Raw genomic sequence first — 25,228 nt, forward strand, 5'->3', positions numbered from 1 at the left:
GTTTGAACTCAGGGCCTGGGTTCTGTCCCTTAGGTTTTGTTGTTCAAGGCTGATTCTACCACTTAAGCCACAACTCACTTCTAGCTTTCTGGTGGTTAATTGGAGATAAAGAGTTTTTCCTGCATTGGCTGGCTTCAAATTGCAAACCTCAGATTTCAGCCTCCTGAGTCCCTAGGAGTACAGGTGTGGCCTTTCCTTCTCTTCTGGGATGTAGGCAAATGTAGCTATTTCTTACTAGATATGCTGTCTCTAAGGCCCTTCTTGGTCAAAATTCTTCAGCTAAAATTCTATCCAGGTAATACTTTTTGAGGCAAGTTTTTGCAGTGTTAAATTTTGTCTAGTAGCATTAGAACCTGAGAATACACATGAAACTATCCACTCCTGGGACATTCTTCATCTCGACACATTCTGTGCTGCTCTTCCCACCCAACTTCAAACCAGAGTCAGATCCGGAAAATAGTGTTTCAGCATTTCTGAAATACTTTGGAACATGCTGCATGTTGACTTGAATTTGATGTATGGGAAAACTCTAATGGACTAAAAAACACCCCCCCCCCAAACCCAAGGATGATTCTTTGTCCTCTGAAAAAAAATTCATCCCCAAAATATTATGCATTTGCCATTGAGAAAAGGAAGTTTTGCTGAACGGACAGTGCACATTTGGTAATTATCTGTGTTTCCATAACTCTGCATAAACAAAGGATGTATCTTCAAACTGTGCTCAACAGGAACATGTGTGAGTTTCTATTCCTGCCTAAATAGCTTCCAGATTATTCTCTTAACTGTTTCAGAGACTTCCTTGGCCATATTTACTTGGTTATCAACAATGCTGATAGAGCTGAGCCTCTAATTCCAGCTCCAATTGCTGGAATATGGGGTGGGAGAGAAGTAGTTACTAGCCAGGTGAACCAAACTGAAGAAAGCAGTGTAATTGGAGGTTCAGAGCTGCCACGTGCCAGGTCTACTTGAGTTCTGGTGGGTCTATGCAGGGGAAGACTATTTACTTCTCATCCGTACCTCATTCTGCTTTGCCCTTCATATTTAGTTAGAAAGAGACTCACAGGGCTATCTCCATTTATACAGCCTGACCAGAACACTTCCCAGAGCCTTACATTGGAAAATTACATATGGCTGGGAGAAAGCCACATTAAAAATAACCCAAGGTTAACGAGCAAACTCAACAGCGTGTTCTGCTTGAAATCAGCAGTTTGGGAATTCATCTTACAATTGAGGAACTGATTGTCGAGAGAAACATGCTAACTTTCTCTGGTCCACCCAGTTCTTCCATAGAAGAGCCAGGAATGAGGTCTGGGGTCATTTCTTGAGATGTACATACCTTGATTCCCTTTAATTTCTAGAAGGTATTCCTGGTGTGTGCAGGGTTGTATATCAGAGAGAAAAGGGCTGGGACACTACATTGTGAGATGCTTCGATACAGGAAGATTTTAATTCAGGCTCTGTCCAGTCTGGGCCAACTTATTCTATCTCTAATTACTTTTTGGCTTCAGAATTGGGCAGATCTCAGTCCCATTGTGTGAGGTCCTCTCATTTTAAATCATCTATGGCAAGGAACTTGGGAAATCCCCTCCCAACTCCCTTTATTCAACACACACTCAAACCTTCAGTGGAACTGAGGACACAATGTATTTCCAGCCCCTCAAATCACAGCCTGGTGTCAGGAGGCTGGGCAGTAAGACAGGATTATATTTCAAATGTTCCAGATATACTGTTTAGGTACAAATAATTTCCTTCATAATTTACCATAGAGTCACTCAAAGTGAAAATATAGTTTGTGTCAAATCAAGTCCTAATGCTAAAGGGAAATTGTGGGGTGTGTGTGTAATGAAGGATCAGTATAGCCTATACCTGGTGTGAAGCTAATTATCCTTTCTCTTTCAGAATATACTCATCTATCTATCTATCTATCTGTCTGTCTGTCTGTCTGTCTGTCTGTCTGTCTGTCTGTCTGTCTGTCTGTCTGTCTGTCTGTCTGTCTATCTATCTATCTCAGACATACACACAGAAAGGAAAAGCTCAGGTTCTAGCCTTGCTATGTGCACAGTGTTTATATTCACAAAGCCACTCCTATGGAGGATGGCGGGGTAACAATCCATTTCAGACCACGACCTTGGAGCGGGCTGCACAGCCGGGGGACGCTCTACACGGAGAAGCCCGCAGGTCACAGGGAGAAGAGCGTGGACTCGTGCCTGGAACCCTAAGAGCTGACCATCTGAGGGCTCATTGTCAGAGAACAATAACCCAGGACTCCCCTGCTCTCCGGGAGAGCCATCCTGGCAGCTGCTCTGGCTCTTCCCCTTGGGCTGGGGGATTGTGTGTGCAGGGGAGAAGCACAAATAAAAAAATCAGGAACAAAGACACAGCTTCCAAGTTCATGCGGGCCCAAGCGCCAAGCGCCCAAAGCTGAAAGCGGGAGCAGAGAAGAGTGGAGAAAAACAACAACAACAAAAAGCCCCCCAACAACCCAACAACCCCCAAACATGCGGGATCAGAAGGCGGAAGCGCACACAACACAGCTGAACCCACAATGAGCCATGCTCACACTTACATGGTGTGGTCTCACACTACCTTAGTTTGCTTTAAGCATTTCCATCATCTGAGAGTGTAGGAGGGAAAAACAGAATGGTTAAAGGTAAACCATAAGTCCGGAGCACACGCTTTGTTATTCATACAGACAAAAACCAAACCAAACCAAAACAAAAAAGCAAACCATGCCATCCTGTGGGTGTCTCCTTCACAGAGCACAGAGAAATGGGCTATCTAGGCCTCAGAGTGCTGGAGGGCCCCGTTCACAACGCCAATCTGGCTTCATACCTTGGTTGAACCCCTTGTGAGGGGGGAGTACCCTTTCTGTGCCTCCATTTTCTAATCTGTACAATGGGTCTGACAGTAGCACTTACCTCACAGGTTTGTGGTGATGACATTATGAACTAATAATACACGTGAATTACTTGGAATCGTTCTGCTCAGTACATATCACCATCTCAGCCGTCACTATGGTTATCCCATTGCTATTTTTGTTAATTCTCTCTTTGACTTCCTCAGACACTGTCAGTGGGATCAGAATGATAAAAATAACACAGAAAGCCAAGAACTCAAAGAGAAACTAGTCAATAAGAAAACCAATTCAGGGGGTTTTGGAAGGTGGCTCAGTGGTAGAGCGCTTGCCTGGCATGCATGAGGCCCTGGGTTTGATTCCTCAGCACCACATAAGCAAAAAGAAAAAAGCTGGAAGTGGCCCTGTGGCTCAAGTGGTAGAGCGCTAGCCTTGAACTGAAGAGCTGAGGGACAGTGCCCAGACCCAGAGTTCAGGCTCCACGACGGACCCAGAAAAACAACAACAACAACAACAACAACAAACCAATTCAGGAAAGAGACCGAGTTAGACATGTTTGGGCTGAGCAATAGTTGCACGAGTCGCTTGAATTCTTTGAGAGTATCATTTCAAACTCTGGACATTCCAAAGCAATTCAGAGTAGCTTCTGAAGAATGACAAGTAATCCATGGTACGCATGCAGATCAATTAGCACCCTAAAGCCTGGTTTGCACGGAGCAATTCAAGGCTCTGCCAGCATCCTTAGGTGTTGCTGTCTTCTACTTTGCCAATTGTTCCCACCCAGTGCCTCCCAGAGAACTTGTGCAAAGTGCCAGTGGGGGAGGGGCAGAAGGAGGGAGAGGTGAGTACCACTGGTTTGTCTACTCATCCAAGAGGACAGTCTGCTTTCCTCTATTCTTTTCTAGAACCATCTAATCAGCTTTAACCTCACCTGTCTGGATATTGCAGTCCAATCAGAAAGAATGGGGAAAATTGGTGGGAATGACTTCTTAGCTTAAGGGAAACTTGTGTGAGATGCCCCATAAGTGACTTAGGTGTGAATGTCCCTTTGCTGATCACCCATTACATCCCCAAATCAGTGCCTTTCCCTTTAAACAAATGTTACTCTCTCACCTCCCAGTGCTGGGCCACCCATGGGTGGGTCTCTAGGAACAGGTTTTATTTCAAACATGCAGGGGTCTCTAAGTGACAAGCTATTTCTCTTTGATCCAAGCATACTCAATTCCTTCCTCTTCAATGCATCTTAGCTGATTTTACAGTCTGCCATTTCTGTTTCCTATATAGCTTTCTTCTTTTTTTTTCTTTTGACTGTTACCTAGTTCATTTATTGATTTGTTTGTTTATTTATCTGGCTGGTACTAGAGTCTGAACTCTGGGCTTTGTGCTTGCTTAGCTTGCTTGATTGCCTGGTGCCTCTATCATTGGAACAACACCTTCAGCTTGCCTTTTTGCTGAGTATTTGGGAGTTTCAAAGACTTTACTGCCCAGGCTGGCTTCAGACTGATCCTCTGGCTTTCAGCCTCTTGAATAGCTAGGATTACAGGCATGAGCCACCAGCAGCCTGCTACCTAGTTTACTTTTTATGCATCACTGGCCTGAGGAAGTTTTCAGGAGAGAAGGTCTAGGTGTCTTCTTTAACTTTCCTCATGTTTCTTGTCAGTTGCTCAAAGGCATTGAACAATTGTGTTGACTCTTTTTGGGACATGAGAATCTGAGGAAGCGGCTTGGTGCACTCACCTGTGGTCTCAGCACTTGGGAGACAGGGGCAGGAGAATGGAGAGTCTGCGGCCAGCTTGGGCTACCTAGTGAGACCTTGTCTCTGAAAACCATGAACAAAAACGTTGGGTGCCAAAAACAATATTTTAGATGAAAAGCAAAGGACCGCATGGAAATTTTCTGTCTGGTAGACAGTGGGAGGTAAGGATGATGAGGAGACTAGGAAAAGTGGGTTAGCAGTGTGGGCAACTCCCACTGGCCAGGAAAGGTCAGGTACAGGCTGCTCTCCAGGGAGAGTGCACAGCTCCCTTAGACTCTGGGTATGTGTGAGTGTGTGTGCATGTCTGTGGTCACACTGTTCTGCTCAGGACATTTTCTTGCATGTAAACGTACTCTCATCCTCTGAGTTGAATTCTCCAAGCTTAGTAGCTGCCAGTTGGACTAAAGGCTCCTTAAATCTGGGCCTGGGCTTTTCTTGATCATGCAGCATGCCCCACACTGCAGGAGAGGCGTGGGGCTGCCAGTGAGCACAGCTTCATTTGTCTGGCAGGGAAGCTGGCTTTTAACAGACACAGTTTTCCATCTTTTCAATCATAGGTACTATTTCAAGAACATGGATTACATTTCTCCGGCTCCAGAACACAGAGAGACACCTTGACCTGCTCAACACCCTTTAGAAGAGATGCTATTTATGTCATTAGCACATTGCTTAGGTAAAAGTGCAAATGGAGACAGAGGCAGAGGAGACTTAGAAAAGCAAAGGGATTTTTTTTCAACCAGAAAAAGTAGATCTAATGAATTGATGTTTGCAGAAATGGTGACATTTAAACAGAATTATTAAGTAATTAACCAAATTATAGCTAGGATGGGAAATACAAGATGATTTCAAAGGGAATCATTTCAAATAAGCCATTATCTAGCTTTGCAGTTATTATCTTGCATTATCATCTTGCATTTGGTTCCACATCAAGCGAAGAAGAGGTCATTCTTTTAACAGAAGAGATGGAGGCAAAGATGCAAGCAATGCCCAATCTCCAGGGTGGGGCAGGGCCCATCAGTGAGCTCCTAGTCTGCAGGAAAAGGTCAGGAGGGCTGGAGGCCTTGATGCAGTGGCATCATTATCTTGCACAGGAGGAATTTTAGTAAACAGTGCAGTGTCAGTAACTTCTGGGGCCCAATATCCTCCCAAGGCAGATCACAGCTACTCCCTAGGTTTAGGTGAAATTATAGTGGGAAGCCTATGGAGGAAAAAGGAGTAAAAGCACAGGCTCCACCATTCAGGGAGTGGTGAAAGCTTGAGTAACCTTGATTCACCTTGAGAATAATGCAGTGTCCTGTGCCCAACTCATCATGATTGTGTGTGATCAGTGTGGATTGTTGGTTAGTTAAAGAACCTGTCAAAGTATACTTTGGGAGATGTGGCAAGTATTCCTGGTAGGGGAAGGGCAGAAAGTTTAGGGAGACAGGAAGAAGGGCAGGATGAATTCGGGGAGTTCAGGACAGGGATCCCTCCCTCTGGATATGTAGCATGATGGACAAAGCCTCACCTGAGTTCTTTTTATCTCTCCTCTTGCTTTCCTTGGTGTGAGGGATGGAGAAAAGTCTTCGCTAGAGATCCAATGGTCTTAGGGATGGGGACAGAGGATCTCATCAGCAGAATGTTATTCTTTTAAGGGATAATAAAATACCCTGTGTATATCCTTTTTGAAATAGTTAAGAGGGGAATGAAGCTTGAACTAGTTCTAAGAGTCATTTTAGACATCCCCCTACTTTTATAACTAGCAAAATAGTTGTGAGAGTGAGAGTCACAGATGAGGCAAAGAAGAGATAAAAGTGAAAGATTTGTACACAAAAGATGGGTGGGAAAGGAGAGAAGGAAAGGAGAGAGCTTATGGTCAGCACTACACAGATACCCCACTACCACACACAGCATGTAATCCACAGACACCCCACTACCACACACAGCATGTAATCCACAGACACCCCATTACCACACACAGCATGTAATCCACAGACACCCCACCACCACACACAGCATGTAATCCACAGACACCCCACCACTACACACAGCATGTAATCCACAGACACCCCATTACCACACACAGCATGTAATCCACAGACACCCCATTACCACACACAGCATGTCATCCACAGACACCCCATTACCACACACAGCATGTAATCCACAGATACCCCACTACCACACACAGCATGTAATCCACAGACACCCCACCACCACACACAGCATGTAATCCACAGACACCCCACCACTACACACAGCATGTAATCCACAGACACCCCATTACCACACACAGCATGTAATCCACAGACACCCCATTACCACACACAGCATGTCATCCACAGACACCCCATTACCACACACAGCATGTAATCCACAGACACCCCACCACTACACACAGCATGTAATCCACAGACACCCCACCACCACACACAGCATGTAATCCACAGACACCCCATTACCACACACAGCATGTAATCCACAGACACCCCATTACCACACACAGCATGTCATCCACAGACACCCCATTACCACACACAGCATGTAATCCACAGATACCCCACTACCACACACAGCATGTAATCCACAGACACCCCACCACCACACACAGCATGTAATACACAGACACCCCATTACCACACACAGCATGTCACCCACAGATACCCCACTACCACACACAGCATGTAATACACAGACACCCCATTACCACACACAGCATGTAACCCACAGATACCCCACCACCACACACAGCATGTAATCCACAGATACCCCACTACCACACACAGCATGTCATCCACAGATACCCCATTACCACACACAGCATGTAATCCACAGACACCCCACCACCACACACAGCATGTAATACACAGACACCCCATTACCACACACAGCATGTCATCCACAGACACCCCACCACCACACACAGCATGTAATACACAGATACCCCATTACCACACACAGCATGTCATCCACAGACACCCCACCACCACACACAGCATGTAATACACAGATACCCCATTACCACACACAGCATGTAATCCACAGATACCCCACCACCACACACAGCACGTAATCCACAGATACCCCATTACCACACACAGCATGTAATCCACAGATACCCCACCACCACACACAGCATGTAATCCACAGACACCTCACTACCACACACAGCATGTAATCCACAGATACCACATTACCACACACAGCATGTCATCCACAGATACCCCATTACCACACACAGCATGTAATCCACAGACACCCCACCACCACACACAGCATGTAATCCACAGACACCCCACTACCACACACAGCATGTAATCCAGAGACACCCCATTACCACACACAGCATGTCATCCACAGATACCACACCACCACACACAGCATGTAATCCACAGATACCCCATTACCACACAGCATGTAATCCACAGACACCCCATTACCACACACAGCATGTCATCCACAGATACCACACCACCACACACAGCATGTAATCCACAGATACCCCATTACCACACACAGCATGTAATACACAGATACCGCACCACCACACACAGCATGTAATCCACAGACACCCCACCACCACACACAGCATGTCACCCACAGACACCCCATTACCACACACAGCATGTAATCCACAGACACCCCACCACCACACACAGCATGTCACCCACAGACACCCCATTACCACACACAGCATGTAACCCACAGATACTCCACCACCACACACAGCATGTAACCCACAGACACCCCATTACCACACACAGCATGTAATACACAGATACCCCACTACCATACACAGCATGTAATCCACAGACACCCCACCACCACACACAGCATGTAATCCACAGATACCCCATTACCACACACAGCATGTCATCCACAGACACCCCATTACCACACACAGCATGTCATCCACAGACACCCCATTACCACACACAGCATGTCATCCACAGATACCCCACCACCACACACAGCATGTAATCCACAGACACCCCACTACCATACACAGCATGTAATCCATATTAGACTTCAAAACCATTCTTTGGTCTCATTCCATTTTTACAATTTCTTTTAAAATTCTCAGCTGCACATTTACAAGAAGAGCCACCACCAACAAGGAGGCAATATCTTTTTTTTTTTTTTGGGTCCGGTCATAGGTCCTGAACTCTGGGCCTGGGCGCTGTCCCTCAGCTCTTCACCTCAAGGCTAGCGCTCTACCACTTGAGCCACAGCGCCACTTCTGGCTTTTTTTTTCTGCTTATGTGGTGCTGAGGAATCGAACCCAGGGCCTCCTGCATGCAAGGCAAGCACTCTACCACTGAGCCACCTTTCCAGCCCTGAAGGTAGTGAACAGTGGGCTACCGAGGCATATTCTGCTTTAGCTATCCAGTCAGGTCTCAGGCTGAAACTCTTCTTGACCCCTCTGAGCCCAGAGTGTGGTCCTTCAGACTAGAGTGTTCATATCCCAATTAAGGCTGAGACAATGACACGGTTTTGGTCCATCTTCCTGTAAGGTGGGAAGAGGGAGGCCCTTTCTTATTACCTGCATCTCCTGTTTGCTGTGAGCCCTGCACCCTCCCCTCCTTCCCCCCATCCGCCAACACCACACATGCTGGAGAGCATTGTTCAGAAGATTCACTAAATATTGAAATTACTCTTGCTATCGTGGATCAATGAACAGACTGAGCTTTCATTCATTCAATAACATGATTTATACTACTCAAAAAAATTCAGTAAATGGTGCTGGCAAAATTGGTTAACTACATGTAGAAAACTAAAGCTAGATCCTTATATATCACCCTGCACCAGAATCAACTCCAAATGGATCAAAGACCTTGAACTCAAAGCAGACACTCTGAAAACATTACAGGATGGAATAGGAGAAACCCTAGGTCTCCTTGGCTCAGGCCGAAATTTTCTGAATAGAGACCTGGAAACACAACAAATCAAAGAAAGGTTGGACAAATGGGATTGCATAAAGTTGCAGAGCTTCTGCAGGGCAAATGACATAGCTAGCAAGATCAATAGAAAGCCCACGTACTGGGAGAAGATCTTTACTAGCCATACAAAGGACAAGGGTCTCATATCTAAAATATACTTGGAACTCAAAAAATTAAACCCCCCAACAACAAATCCTCAAAGAAACAACTGCCCAATAAATAAGTGGGCGAAAGACTTAAAGAGAAACTTCTCTGAAGAAGAAAGAAGGATGGCCAATAGACACATGAAGAAATGTTCAACATCCCTAGCCATAAAAGAAATGCAAATCAAAATAACATTGAGATATCACCTCACTCCAGTTAGAACGGCAAAAATCAAGAACTCTAACAACAACAGATGCTGGAGGGGATGTGGACAGAAAGGAACCTTACTTCATAGTTGGTGGGAATGTAAACTTGTTCAACCACTTTGGAAAGCAGTATGGAGGTTCCTCAAAAGACTTCACATAGAGCTCCCCTATGACCCAGCAATCCCACTTTTGGGCATTTACCCAAATGTTTACAAACAAGACCACACTAAAGCTACTAGCACAACTATGTTTGTTGCAGCATTATTTACCATAGCTAAGATATGGAACCAACCCAGATGCCCCTCAGTAGATGAATGGATCAAGAAAATGTGGTATATATACACAATGGAATTCTATGCCTCCATCAGAAAGAATGATATTGCCCCATTTGTTAGGAAATGGAAAAACTTGGAAAAAATTATAAAGTGAAGTAAGCCAGGCCCAAAGAAACATAGGTCCCATGGTTTCCCTTATTTGTAATATCTAGTATATGTATGAGTCAAGCGGAAAAGGTCAGATAATGTGATGTCAGGAAAATGAACCCTTAGATGTGTATTTTAATGTTTTTTTCTTTCATGCATGTGTTTCTAACGCATTTATAAGATTATCTCTTTGTTGCTTTGTATGTCCCTCCCCCACAGTATAACCCCTGCTTTCACTATATTTGATGTCAGTATAACTTGTGGAGGAGATGGGGAAAAACCAGTTGTTTAAGGATACAGGTGGACCTGTTGCAACAATGAGAAGTACAAGTTGTCATGTCCAAAACGAGCTTTACAAGGTCGGTGCGGGGGGGGGGGTGAGAGGGGGGGAAAGGAGAAGGATTGGGATTGGGGGGGAGGGGGGAGGCTGGGAAGGGATGTGAAGGGTAATCAAAGGAGGAGGCTGCAACGCTTGGTAAGAAATGTACGCATTATCCTGCCCATGTAATTGTAACTCCTCTGTACAGTATGTTCACAAATAAAATTAAATTAAATTAAAAAAAGAAAAAAAATGTAAGGAAAAGACAGTTGTTATGTTTCCATTGGTTTACTCAAAATCCAAGGAAACAGCTGTCTCATTCGTTTGAAACTTTAGAAAAACTTCCAAAATGTCCCTCTGAGTATTTCTTTTATATGTGGGTGATTTACAGGAAGCCCTGGGAGTTTGGGTTCTATAGTTTAATTTCCCACTTCGTAGGAGGTGGTGGATAATGGGTGGGATGCTGAGTGTTGACTGATTTTTCCTTCACAGGCATCGCCTCCCGGGCCTTTGGCGCTCAGTGGTGGAGAGTAGCAATGAAAAGAACAGACATGAAATAAAGTCCTAGTGCAAATGATTTTCAGTTGAGAGGTTCTTCAGGGGAAAAAAATACAAGTTGGCATTGTGATTCATTGTTAGAACCCCAAAGATCCAGGATCAGACATGACTTCATCCATCAATTATCCAGTCAACTTGCTTCATTGTATCGGTTAGAAAACAAAAACTGTGATAGGACAAGTAATCCTAGATGCTTCTCATTTTCAGTAGAAGAATAACATTTTAAAGGCAATGAATCTGGATGTGGTGTTTTACATGTATAATCCTCTAGCACTGGGATGGCTAAGACAAGAAGATTACCAGTTCAAGCAGCCAGAGCTACACAGTAAGACCTTGTCATAAAACAAAACAAAACCCAATAAGGGCAATGATGCATATTAGATAAACATAGGTTGGTTGAGTAGCCCTCACTCAAAGTTCTTGAGTTCAGAAGTGTTTCAGAGATCAGCCTTCTTTTGGATTTTGGAATATTCATATATACATAATGAGATAGGTTGGGTTGGATCTAAGTCTATAAATGAAATTCACTTAATTTCATACAAATGATAGCCTGAAGATAATTTTACACAGGTGTTTCAAGTTGCCTGCGTTTTACTTGTGACTTGTCAAGTGAGGAAATCGTCCACTTGTTGGCACATGTTGGCACTTAAGAAGTGACAGATTTTGGAATATTACAAATATGAGATTTTCAGGTTAAAGATGTTCAACCTTGCTCACCAAACTTGGTTTCTAATGTGCTTGGTTTTTTTTGTGGGTGTCAGAGAAATATGTCCTATCTGCAGAGTATGAATAATAAGGCCAAACTGCCTTCTGAGATTAGCAAGGTTTTATCTCTTCATTAGCAAGCTCAAGGCAAAATCAGCACAATGCTTCAACCCCTCCAATAAAGGAAAAATCAAATGGCATGTGTAGCCTACCTCTATCTCGCTCATGTCTCTTTAAATTGGAATGAACTATGGGCTCTTAGAATCTTCTAAAGGATTCCTTACACCTGTATTTGAGAAACATTTACATAAGAAATCTAAAATGTTATTCATCAAACATGGCTTTTTAAATTCTCTCTGTCTCTCTTTCATACTGGGGATTGAGTTCAGGGGCCTGAAATATGACTTTCAGTGGATAAGTCTCACTGAAAAGTCACAAGTTTTAATTTTGATAATTAGTAATGTGAAAATACAAAACATGAAAATACGAAACATCCTTATTGAATCTAAAGAGTCCTTGAGACATGTCCTTGAAATCAAGGTAGAGAAAGCTTTTCCTAGCTCAGATTTATCTCTGATGTCTTTTCTGGGGTCCATTTATGAATGTCTTTCATAGTTTGGATCTTTTTCCACCTCTACTCTTTCAGTAGCTATCTTTCTTTCAGCGGATGGATTTTTCCCCCCTTACATTTCATAATACAGCCCATTACCATAATGTTGCCACACCCCACCCTTGGGCTTCTGAAATCTCTTGGATCACTTTGTGGTTTTCCTAACCTTTGATTACGGAAAAGCTCAGCATAGTCCTGTGTGTGTGTGTGTGTGTGTGTGTGTGTGTGTGTGTGTGTGTGTGTGTGTGTGTGTGTGTGTGTGTGTGTGTGTGTGTGTGTGTGTGTGTGTGTGTGTGTGTGTGTGTGTGTGTTTCAAATGAAAATAATAGAAAAAAAAGATCCAGGCTTGAATCTGCGATCCAGGCAGATGGTAGATGTCAGTTGCCCTCTGGATTTCAGGAATAAAGTTCTGTCAGCTAAAATGTACTTTACACACCTCACCAGGCCTTGTAGGTTAGTTAAGTTCTCCGTTTTACAATCTCACCAATTTAACACTGTCGTCCTGTCCTCCCTCTGGGGTGACAGGTGGCTAAAAACACACTTAGACTTTTCTCTGAGGGGAAATGTCTCTCTCTTTGACAGCCTCCCTTGGTTCTGTGTCATACAGACAACTAGGAATCTGCCCACAGCTGTCCTTGGAAGTGGCCCTTTCACTGCCGACCTGAGTCAGATCTTCCTTTGCTTTAAAGACCCATTCCTTGGGGGGAAATGTGTGCTGGAATTTCCTCTTGGCTTTTGTGGCTTTGTTGTTGCTGTTTTAGGTATAATGTAATTTAAAAACACAGAATGCTAAGCAAAATGAGCTCCAAGACATGGACACAAGGGTTTTGTCATTGTTGTTGTTTTTAATGTATTATGTGATTTTTTTTGTTTCTTTTGTATGTTCTTCCCCCTATGGTATATCCTCTATTGATACTGTATTTTATTTTGGTACCCTGGTATTGTATATATGTTTATTTGAATTAGGGAAGGGAAGGGAAACAACAAAATCGTGAGACAAAGGATAAGGGGGGAGCCAATGCAACAGTGATATTCACAAGACAATACGTTGGAAACGATCTGTACAACTTGGGGGGTATTAAGGGGAAGGGAAAGTAGGAGAAAATTGAGGAAAAGGGTAACAAGGTTGACAAGAAATGTACTCATTACTAAAAAACCCCACACAGAATGACTCTTAGTACTAAATTGTTTGCTGCAGAAAACATGAAAAGAAGCCCAGGCACCAGTGGCTCCATCTATAATCTTACTTAGGAAGCTGAGAGCTGAGGATCACAGTTCGTAAGCCAGCCAAGGCAGGAAAGTCTGTGAGACTCTTAGCTGCAATTAGCCACCAAAAAATCTGGAAGTGGGGCTGTGGCTCAAGTGGTAGAGCAATAACATTGGTCAAAAACAAAAACAACTGAGGGACAGTTCCTAGGTTCTGAGTTCAAGCCTGGGACTTGGGACACACACACACACACACACACACACACACACACAATTAAAAACCACGAAAAGATGTTTCTCTGTATCTGCCCTTTCCATAGCTACATGTGACTATTTAAATTGGTTGACATTAAATACAATTAGAAACTTAAGTATAGAACACTTGTTGTACTTTAATGAAATTTGAATGCACGCTGCTTATTATTCCCTGAAGGTTGGAAAAGATCCCTAAACCTTAAACATGTTGCTAGGTTCTGATGGCTCTATAACCCTAGCTACTCAGGAGATGAATATGTGAGACTCTTACCTCCAGTTAACCAGTTTAAAGCTACAAGTGGAAGTATGGCACAAGTGCTAGAGTGTTATGAAAAAGCGAAGGGAGAATATGTGTCCCTAATACTAGTTCAAGACCTAGAACTAGCACAAAACAAAACAAAAGAATACAAACAAACAAACCCATAATCTTGCCAGTCAGTTTTACTCGAAACCTATCTGTAAGTTGAGTGTCTGTGGCTCATGCCTATCATCTTTGCTGCTCAGGAGACGAAGACCTAGAAGGTCATGGTTAAAAGCAGCCTGGGAAGAAAAGTCCTTGAGACTTTTTTCTCCAATTTAACAGCAAAAATGATGGATTGAGGGCATGCTCTAATAGTAGAGTGCCAGCCATGAGCAAACAAACCCAGAGAAGATAGGCCTTGAGTTCAAGCCCCCATATGGACACAAAAGCAAAACAAAATGAAATGTACAGGATAATTATTTAATAAGCAATACAGTTGGAACTCTGGGTGTCTTGTGTTAAAGTCAGCCACATGGAACCTTATTACTTCATTTAGATTTTAGGTGAACAGATTTTACTTAAACAAAAAGAAGAACCAGTGATTCTTCCCAGTGGAGTTGAGACACCTGGGATTTTTGTTTTAAACTAGACATTCTCCTCTACCCAGCTGGGATTGCAATTCACTGGGGAGGAAGGTATTGCTTAAAGAATTTCCATGGTTTGAAAAAGCTCCTCTCGTGGTTCCTTTGTGTTATTTCCATCTTGGTGGAGAGCCAATCAGATGGCTAATTGTATAATGACCATAAAGGGACATTTATGTAGTTAAAAGACTAAGCCTGTCTATGTATTAAGCTCTGATTACTGGTACTGGTCCTAGGAGCAATTCTGTACCAAGTCTAAGTAGAGTGGATAAGACTTCTGGTTAGTAAGGCTATATGGCCTCTCCAAAGCAGAGTGAGTGTATTGAAAACAAATTAGCATGAAATGTTTATTTATTCAAATACCACTTAGAAGCAGGAGGATCGTGAGACCAGCCAGGACTACATGATGAGACCCTGCCTCAAGAAATCCACTTGTTTATCATTAAACAATGTCTGTCAAACACAAGGTAGATAATATGGATGTGGCAGCTAAATTCCTATATGTGTTTTTTAATCAATCCAAGTTTAAATTTGGTACTTTGTCTGTCTCAGCCAGATGACTTAGTATCTTTAAAGTTCAGTTTATTGCATTAAATTGGGACAAATGCTAGCCTCTGTTTCACAGAATCATTATGAGGTAGAATGATGAAAGACTCGTAGTAAAAATCAAGTTAAATTTAGTTTCTACAAAACTTTACTGGAGTTACTGGGGATGTATTTCAGAGCTTATTTATCATGTATGAAATGTGATACACACACACACACACACACACACACACACACACACACACAACATGTAGCGGTGCTGCTTCTCACTGCCAATAGGGCTGCTTCAACTGGTAAGGAAATGGTGCTACAGGAAGCTGAAGGGTACAGAATGATCTCTGGGTGGTTCCATCACCTCCATGGATCAGATGCACTGCTCTTATTCCTACCATATTATAAATATTGGTCACTAGGAAATCAGGATGATGGTACAGAGATCAAGTAGGAGAGCTTAAAATGACCCAAAATAAAGTCATTCAAGTTTCTTTCTTCAGAGATGAGAGTAAGCTGCAAAGTGGAAGTACTTTGTCAAACTTTAAACACAATCAGCTGGTTGCAGAACTGAAGCCAGAGCCTAGAGTTCCTGAGTTTATTGTATATACATCAAATGTTTCCTAATAGGACTGAAATCCTCACCACCATGGAATATTAGAAGGATGCTTTTCTTACTGTCATTGAGCAATAGGATTATTTCTAAGCACATTTTCAGGCTGGGTGACAGTTTTCTTTTGTCCTCTGAGGGGGACTGACATTCTGTAAGACACAGCTCCTACAAGGAAGTCTAGGCAGACTAACAAACCATCATAGCCAAGTGTTCTTGGAATCTAAGCTAAACTTTCACCTGGCTCATTGTAGTCAGCAGGAGGTAATCCTTCGACCCTTTCTAGAATAGCAGAGTCACTTAGGGGAACACAGTACATTCCTGAAACACTGGGTGTCAGCATGTGAGACCCAACCTTCATGTTCATCAGTCTTGACACTTGCGTGTTTACTCTTCCACTGTATGGGTAGATGGTTAAATCCTGCTGTCACACTGTGTTTACCCTGTCATTTCCTAAAAGCACACATAGTGAAAGAATACAAGCTTTGCCTATTAGCAGGTAATGGCCTCCGTGGTTTGAGCCATTGTTCTCATGTGTCTGTGTGGGACACTGCTTCTGAAGACAGTAAGTGCTTCAGGATGTGGGGTTGACATGCCCAGTGACACTGTAGGACAGGGACAAGCACCCAGGGAGAGACTCTAAAAACTCAAATCAGGTTGGATGCTGGTGGCTCATGCCTGGAAATGCTACCTTCTCAGGAGGCTGAGATTTGAGGATCATGGTTCAGGGTCAGCCTACGCAGAAAAGTCTGTAAGACACTTATCTCTAATTCATCACCAAAAGCCTGAAGTGGAGCAGTGGCTCAAGTGGTAGAGTGATAGCCTTGAATGAAAAAGAGACAGAGACCAGGCCCTGAGTTCAAGCCCCAAGACTGGCACAGAAACAAAACAACAACAATAACAACAAAACCAACAGAAATCTAATTCTGTCATTCCCATCACAGCTAGAGAAGCCCAAGTTCCTTTCCCTTGTATTCAGCCTACAATACATGTCCATCCTTGTCCAACTCTCCACCTGGGCTTCACATTAATCTCTCCCAATTCATTACCAGCCCATTCAAAATGGCTTGCTGTTTAGGATCGTTGCACGATCTCTTTCCTTTGTCAGGGTCTGGATATTGCCTGCCTAAAGCAATGTATGTGGCAACAAAGAGAACAAACCTAGAAGTCACTTTTAGTGGCAGAACACACAGCAGATATTGGTTAATGAAGCAATACCTCCTGAGTGGTAAGGTTATGCCTGATCCATCCTAAACTCTTTTTGAGGAGGAGCCCATTTAATTTCAATAAACCAATCCAAAAGGCAATATTCTCATTCTTAGTCCAGGTCAGTAAGTTGAGGTCTGAATAGTTAAATAAATCAGTTAAGGCAGATGGTAAGTTAAAGGGTCAAGGTTTGAGCCCAGGGCCTCTGGCTCCAGAGATTACACAATTAGCCAACTAGAAATTACAATGGAATATATACTAGTGGAGAGAATGTGTGGTAGGAAGTGATTTCCACTTACACCAAATCCAAAGATATCTAAGTTGGGCACCAAAGGCACCAATGGCTGACACGTATAATCTTAGCTACTTGGGGGGTTGAGATCTGAGGATCTCATTTGAAGCCAAATGGAGCAGGAAAACCCATGACTCTTATCTCCAATTAACTATCAAAGAAGCCAGAAGTGGAGCTGCGGCTTAAGTGGTAGAGCACTACCCTTGAGTTAAAAAAATCAGAGACAGTACCCAGGCCCTGAGTTCAAGCTCCAGAACCAGCACACACAAAAAAGATACCCACCTACTCAAGGCTATAATGGCCCTAAGTGACTTGAGAACAGCACTACAGTTCTCTAGTTCTAATAAGTAGAACTTGGGCATGTTCCACCCATCATGAAGATGAAGCTGTCCTCTCTGTTGCAAGATGGAGCAGACCATGGTCAAAGGATTGTGCCTACATGACTCATCTGACAAGTCCATAGGATAATGGAAGTTGGTCAGCTCCCTTTTAGTCATAGGCCTTCCTTTTGTCCTCCTCCCATCTGTGCAAGTGTTTGCCACTTAACAGTGGCAACTGCCACACCTTATCTGGCAGCTAAACTTGCTTTCTTGGTTCCTGCTATTCTAGATAGCATTGATGCCAAATAAGCCTACACAAATACTTCTAGGAAACAAGTGATATATCAATATCAATATCAATACATATATATATATATATATATATGTATATCAGGGTCTAAAAACTGGGAAACACAAAAGAGAGGTTGGTGATTCAGAAGGAGCTTGAGACTGGGCTGTGATGGAGTCCAAAGTTGCAGAAGCCCTCTTGAATGAGTCATTTTAGTCATCTGGTTAAAATCAAGAAAACACACTCAACAGAAAGATTCTAAGACAAGATGGTGAGCCAAGGCAGGGAAAGAGCTTTATGAGGTGGATAAAAGAATCCTCTAAATGAGAAGTAACAGAGTAAAAGTAGTACGTTAGGATTCAATTTGCTAGGTTAAATATGCCTTACAGGAGTATTGCACTGTGACATATTTTGGACAAAATGAACCTTGGTTGTGAAGAAAACTCATCTGGTGTGTGCACTGAAGCTGTATAGGTCAAAGTCATTGAATGTGTATCTAAGAGCATAATTTGGCCATTCATAGTTGCCTACTTTCTTTGTGCTCAGTGGAGGGTATAATGCTATGGGTATCAATATCACCTGATAGAATGATGGACAATAAACCAACATTAGATTTTTCTTTTTACCACAAAGCCAGTGACAACTATGTGGTATTCTTAAACCCTCAGTATTTCAAATATTCAAGTAGGAATTTTCTGCATCAAGCCCTTTCACCAGAGTTGAGAATAATAAAGGACAATACTGATTTCTATGAGTTTCATTCCATTCTAAGCTTTCTCAGTATTCCAGCTTGGTTTTTACCAGTAAAAAATAAAATAGTAAAAGGCAGGGAAGTAAAAGGATTAGAAAAATGTACATCCCATGATATCATTAGTCTCCAGATAACAGAATGGCTAATCAGGAGAGGATCTGGAGTATGGCTACAGTATGGCAGGTGTTTTCCCAACTTTCTGGAAGGCAGATATGATGAATCCTCCATCGACAGATGAAGACAGTGTGTCCAAAATATTTCAGTCCAATAAATTAACCAAAGTCATCTAACTAGTAAGTGGTCATGGAGGTTTGGTGGAGATTCACATTGAGATCAAGCTGCTTCAAAAGCTATAATGTAGGACTTTACCTGTTGTAAGCATTATGAAGCATCTTCTTTCCTTGATGTATTTAAGTTGTTCTATGGGACATTACTCCATCAAAATCATGTGTGTGTGTGTGGTGTGTGTGTGTGTGTGTGTGTGTGTGTGTGTGTGTGTGTGTGTGTGTGTGTGTGTGTGCGTGTGTGTGTCTTGAATGCAATGCCTGGGTGCTTTTAGCTTTGTTTTTGCTCCGGGTTGGTTTTCTACTGCTAGAGCTACAGCTCTACCTCTGGCTTTTTGATGGTTACTTGGAGGTAAGAATCTTATTGACTTTCCTGAAAGGGGTGGTTATGAGCCATGATCCTTAGATCTCAGCCTCCCAAGTAGCTAATATTACAGGTGTGAGCCGCCTGTGCCTGGCAAGAATGTAGAAATTTTATTGGAGTGTCTGGTGATTTGGTGTATGGAGGATGGATGTTTGATTATAAGTGAGGAAGGGGTGATCAAGGTTACTCTAGAGGAGAGGGGCTGCACCCCACCATGGACAGGAATTACCTTCTATTTTCTCTCTTGACACAGGATGTAGTTTATACCTAAGTGTACATACAGCTCCAGGCTCTAAATGTTGTTCCTAGCTTGGATTTTATTTTTTTTACTTTTTCTTTCAAAATAAACTCAATTTTTCTTAAAAACATACTTTCAAGTACAGAAAAGTTTTGAGTAAATGATGACATTCTTTCCAAGCTTTTTACATAAGGTAGAATTGCTTGGATTAAGGTTTCCAGTAATTGGTGAAATGAAGAATTTCATAGACTGTCTTTTCATCAAAAGTATCTTGGGTTAATTTTAGTATCACATTATGCATGAATAATACTTAAAAAATTTAAGAATACATGTATAGTTTGATGATATATATGTGTGTGTGCATGCTTGAAATGGATAAGCTATATACCACCTAAGTCATACAGCTTGAATAATTCTAAGAAAGTAATTCATAAACTAGACCCTGTGCTCTTTGTGCTCCTAAAATTTGTGTGGATAGTTTATTAGATATATTGCACTCTCTCTCTCCCCCTCTCTCCCTCTCTCCTTCTCTCCCTCTCTCCCTCCCCCTCTCTCCCCCTCCCCTTCCCCCCTTTTTTTGTTTTAGCTTAGTGGCCACATCAGCAAATGTGGAGGTTGATTTACAGTTTGTACTTGTGCTTTCTGAAATAGAGCGAGAAATTGAAAGGCTTATGTCAAGCCCATTCATTCACAAACACATTCAAGATCAAATTAATTTCAAAGCACTTATGGGCTCTTTAATGTTTCTGAGTTTTGCCTTACAAATCTATAGTGACCTTTATGGTATAATATCTACTTCAAAGCTGTTACAAACTTGGAGATAAAATTTTTTACACAAAATTCTGGGACTGAATAGGTCATAGGATAGGAAATGAGGCTGGAGAGATCTCAAACTGCTTAATACATTAAATGCAATCATCTGGAAGACAATTAGCCAAAAAGCACTCAGAGTCACTGAAGGTTGTAGCTGGAAGGGCCTTAGAGATCACCTAGTCCAGCACTCTCATTTTAGAGATGGAAACACTGAGGCTGAGAACAGTTTAGTGGATGTTATGAGTCACATAGCTAATGAAGGTAAGGCAAGGCCTACGTCCTGAACTATCCGAACTCTTTATTAGGATTTACTCTAAGGTTAAACATCTAACAATAAACAAAACTTTGCAATGACCTTATTTGTTCCCTCACCTCTTCGTTCTTACTTTCGTTCTCCTCTTTCTGGTATTACTGGGGACTGAATTCAGGGCTTTGGGCTTGCTTAGGCAGGTTCTCTACCAATGAGCCACACGGTCAATTCTTATTTGCACTGGTTATTTTGGAGATAGGTTCTTGCTTTATGCTGGATTGGCCTAGACTATGATCCTTCTATTTGCGTTTCCCCATGTCTCCGGGGTAGGAAGTGTGTGCCAGTAGTTGAAGTCTTGGGAACTTTTTTTTTTTTCTTTTGCCCTGGCTAGCCTTGAACCATGGTCTTCTAATTTCTGCTTCCCAACTAGCAAGAATTACAGGCTTGGGTAGCTGTGCCAATTATCTGAACTTATTTGTTAGTTTTGGGTCCCGCTGATAACATTTTCCATAGTGTGCAGTGGTGCCATCCCTCTGCCCCATAACATGTACTATCATGGGGAAGGGGGAGGCTGGGAAGGGATGTGAAGGGTAAACACAGGAGGAGGCTGCAATGCTAGGTAAGAAATGTATGCATTATCCTGCCCATGTAATTGTAACTCCTCTGTACAGTATGTTCACAAATAAAATAAAATTAAATTAAAAAAAATAACATGTACTATCATGAACCACGGCTTCTGTGCAGTGCATGTTGTTACAGACTATAGCTTCAGTGATGGGTCCGTGATCACTTCCTCATGCAGACTGCATGGTTCTAGAGGTCTGCGACTATATGTCATTTTTGTTTTGTGCTCTTCACAGGGTGTAGCTCAAAGCCAGTTGATGATAGATCATCATGAGCACATGTTGGTGAAGCATTGTCTTTTTTCCTGACCATCATGTTTTAATTCTTCATTATGGTGACCTTCCCGCTCACATCCATTCTCTTTTTACTAACCCTTTGCTGAAGATAATAGTTATTTTTAACCATAGTCCACCTAAGATTTCCCTAGACTTACAAGGCTTACTTGGTCTCAGGGTGTTACAGGAGATTGACAACCCTCCACATATGCATGGGGGTGGGCATCAATGTGTGAATTAGAAAACATCACTTCTTTTTTTTTTTTTTTTGTGGGTAGTGGGGCTTGAACTCTGGGCCTGGGCGCTGTCCCTCAGCTCTTCAGCTCAAGGCGAGCGCTCTACCACTCGAGCTACAGCATCACTTCCGGTTTTCTGGTGGTTTATTGGAGATAGGAGTCTCACGGTTTCTTCTGCCCGGGCTGGCTTTGAACCGTGATCCTCAGATCTCAGCCTCCTGAGTAGCTAGGATTACAGGCGTGAGCCACCAGCGCCCGGCAGAAAACATCACTTCTTTAATCTATGTTGCTTCTCAACTGGGAGGAATTTTAGTTGTCAAGGACCACTGGGCAATGAATGGAGACATTTGGGTTGTTATAGCGAGAATTGCTACTGGTTTCTAGTGCACAGGACAGGAATATTCCCAAACACCATACATTACTTAGGAAAGTCTTCTCCCACTTAAGAATTAGCTGCTCCAAAATGTCAGTCACAGTAGGGCGAGAGGCCTTGCAGCAGAAGAGAAACTCAGATTTAGACTGGGATGAACCTTTAAGCATTCCGCTGATAACTCATAAACACATCATCATAATAAGTTAATACGTCCTGTATCAAAAATCTACTTGGACTTGTATCAAAAATCTACTCAGGGGCTGGGAAGGTGGCTCAGTGGTAGAGCGCCTTGCACACATGAGGCCCTGGGTTGGATTCCTCAGCACCACATAAGCAGAAAATAAAGAATGCCATAAGTGGTGTTATGGCTCAAGTGGTAGGGCATTAGCCTTGAGCTGAATTGCTGAGGGACAGTGCCCAGGCCCAGAGTTCAGGCCCCAAGACCAGACTCCCCGCCCCCCCCCAAAATCTACTCAGTACTTCTAGATCTTTGTATATAGAAACATCATGACTCATTGCAATGATCAAATAGCTCTGTTTTCCACCTATGAGAGAGATCTTCAGCAAAAATCATTGTGGAACACAGCATGAGCCTCAGATGATTGGAACCAGTCTCCAGGACTGGTTCAGTCTCCAGTCTTCCAGGAAATCCCTTTAAGGGAATAAACTGATCATACTGTGGTTAGGTACTGAGTCACCTAAACCACCTCCCCGCTCCATTTCTTCCTGCAGGTAATGTTGTCATCAAATTCCAGGTCAAAGCTCTGAGTGCCTTACTAAAAGTCCCATTTCTCTCCCTGTTGTTGATTATTTTCTTAAATCTATGCAGGCTGCTATTATTGCTACTCACTAACCCTGACAGCTCAGTAGCTATTTAATACTCTTGGTAAATTTACCAACTTTTGATTACAGTACTTAATCTGTGTTTGCAAAGGACTTCACCTATGTTCTTATTTGTGCAGCTTACTGTATTTAAATGAGGTTTCACTTGGACATAGTGATTTCACTCATTTCTCTGTACGTTGATGTTTTTCCAACTCAAGAAGCTCTTGGCTGGACTACTTTGGGCCTTCAAAGATGGTAAGTTGAGGTTAGAGGTCAGTGGAGTGTGACTGTCTTACTAAAGGTCACAGCATATTCCCTAGTCAGCATCCTAGCTCACTCCCATCACTTGGGATACATTTTAAAGGACCCAGACTCTATTGTGTGGAACTTTTGGGCCTACTCAGTTCTACCTCCTGGAACTTGAAGATATGTTTTCCCCCCTGTGGAGTGGTAGAGGCAGAAAAATATACTTAAGGGCTCATTTCAACATTGCATTTTCAGCGTCAAGAGAATATTCTGTACCTCAGCCCTCTCTTCAGTGTAAATCTGCATTAAATTGTCTCTTGTCCACAGCTGCAAGTGCTTCTGAATCGGAACTCTTCACTTCCTGCCTCTCCTCCTCAGCACAAACCACCCCACTCCCTGCAGAAGAGGAAGCTTCCAGTGTCTTGTGCCACCCTAGAGTGACCCCCAGAGTCTGCCTGAGAGCAAACTCTGAGGCAGCCCACCCAACCTCACTATACCCCTGTCCTTGTCACCTGTAGACACTAAACTCACAGAACTGATTTTTGTCTGGCAGTCATTCCCTGTCATATTTATTTAAAAAATGAACATCACATGATGGTACTTCTTAAAGGCAGAAAATATGCAATAATGCTTATCCTAATAGTGGAGAGACTTCGCAGGTTTCAGACAGAGTTTCTATAGAAAGGCAGACACACAGCAAGCATGTGGAGTTTCCAGGGAAAAGGAGACCATCCATGTTTAAGAAAGGAGATGCTCAGGGCATCTTTTTAGGCCCCTATTTGGTACCAGATCCTGGAAAATCTGAAAACCAATGTCAGCCTAAACTAATAGAGAAGTTAACTGTATTTGCTTCCCTTGGCACTGGGACTTATTCCATAGGAGCAGAAGACACCCTCTCCTCTGGATGGGTGCAGCCAGCAGCTTATAGTCTGGAGGTTTCTGTTTCTTTGGTCTTGGGGAGAAGTTGTCTCCTCAAGTCTCTGCTCACAGAGGCAATAAGGGTTAGGCTGACTAAGTGTGAGGAAAGATGCTTGTCTGGAGGGGGAGAAAACTCTCCATGATACCGGAAGGGTACTATATTGTAGATCTATACATGGTGGGCCTCTGAGCCCAGCTTGTAAACTGAAGAAAGCTGGGCATGATGCTGGAGGACCCGGGCAAAGATCCCTGGAAATACTAGTTCATCTGCTCATGGATGTTGCCAAAGGCTTCAGTGAGGCCTGTAACCTTTGCCAACATAATCTCAGCTTCTGATTTGACAAGGCGTGGTTGGATGGCTTATGAAAAAGTATCCTGGCCATGCAGCTCACGTTTCTTGGAGTATCTTCCTTTCCCTAATCAAAATCCAAAGAAGCATTTCAGCTGCGTAGAGGCTGAGCAGAAGCACTGACACTTTAATCTAGAGCCATGGTACATTATTAGCACTCTGCTCACCCTTTCATTCATTTGCTTCTCTTGCAGAAGAAGCTGCCTGTACAATTTTTTTCCACTGAGAATGATAAATGGGTTTAGCGTTTCCCACTCTCATTTTTTTGCATGGTCTGTGAATGCACTTTCATTTTCCAATTTTCAGACATAACATGTCCAGATGTCTGTGAGTGAGAAGGTGCAAATGTCCTGATGAGATCAATTTTTTTTTTCTGGGAGAGAATTCGGCAATAAGTATGGAGTCCAAATTGAAAAAAAAATACAAGAACTAGAACAGAGACAGGGTTTTTTTTCTCTCATTAAAAATTAGTCACAAGCAGATCATTTTGTCCATTGTGGAGATCCTAGCTTTTCTTTTACCAGTAGTGACAATCTAGGTCTCTCTGTAATATTTGAAACCCATGTGTTTCTGGCAGAGGTACACTGTCTAT

The 25,228-nt window shown here is 42.7% G+C and overlaps 1 protein-coding gene across 3 annotated transcripts in view; it reads right to left on the reverse strand.

The window, feature by feature from the left end:
• Lhfpl3 (LHFPL tetraspan subfamily member 3) overlaps positions 1 to 25,228 on the reverse strand; it is a 491,339-nt gene that overhangs the window by 43,567 nt on the left and 422,544 nt on the right. The window contains exon 3 of one of the 3 annotated variants that reach the window (XM_069996297.1): positions 2,567 to 2,614. The exons of 1 other annotated variant lie outside the window; for it this stretch is intronic. In XM_069996297.1, coding sequence (XP_069852398.1) covers positions 2,598 to 2,614 — 17 coding nt within the window. In that variant the 3' untranslated portion in view covers positions 2,567 to 2,597. The remainder of the gene's footprint in view (positions 1 to 2,566; positions 2,615 to 25,228) is intronic. One more of the 3 variants, XM_069996298.1, reaches the window with a different exon arrangement.

The sequence above is a fragment of the Dipodomys merriami genome, unplaced genomic scaffold (genome assembly GCF_024711535.1).
Source record: "Dipodomys merriami isolate MVZ:Mamm:240054 unplaced genomic scaffold, mDipMer1.0.p SCAF_5, whole genome shotgun sequence".
NCBI classification, from domain to species: domain Eukaryota; kingdom Metazoa; phylum Chordata; class Mammalia; order Rodentia; family Heteromyidae; genus Dipodomys; species Dipodomys merriami.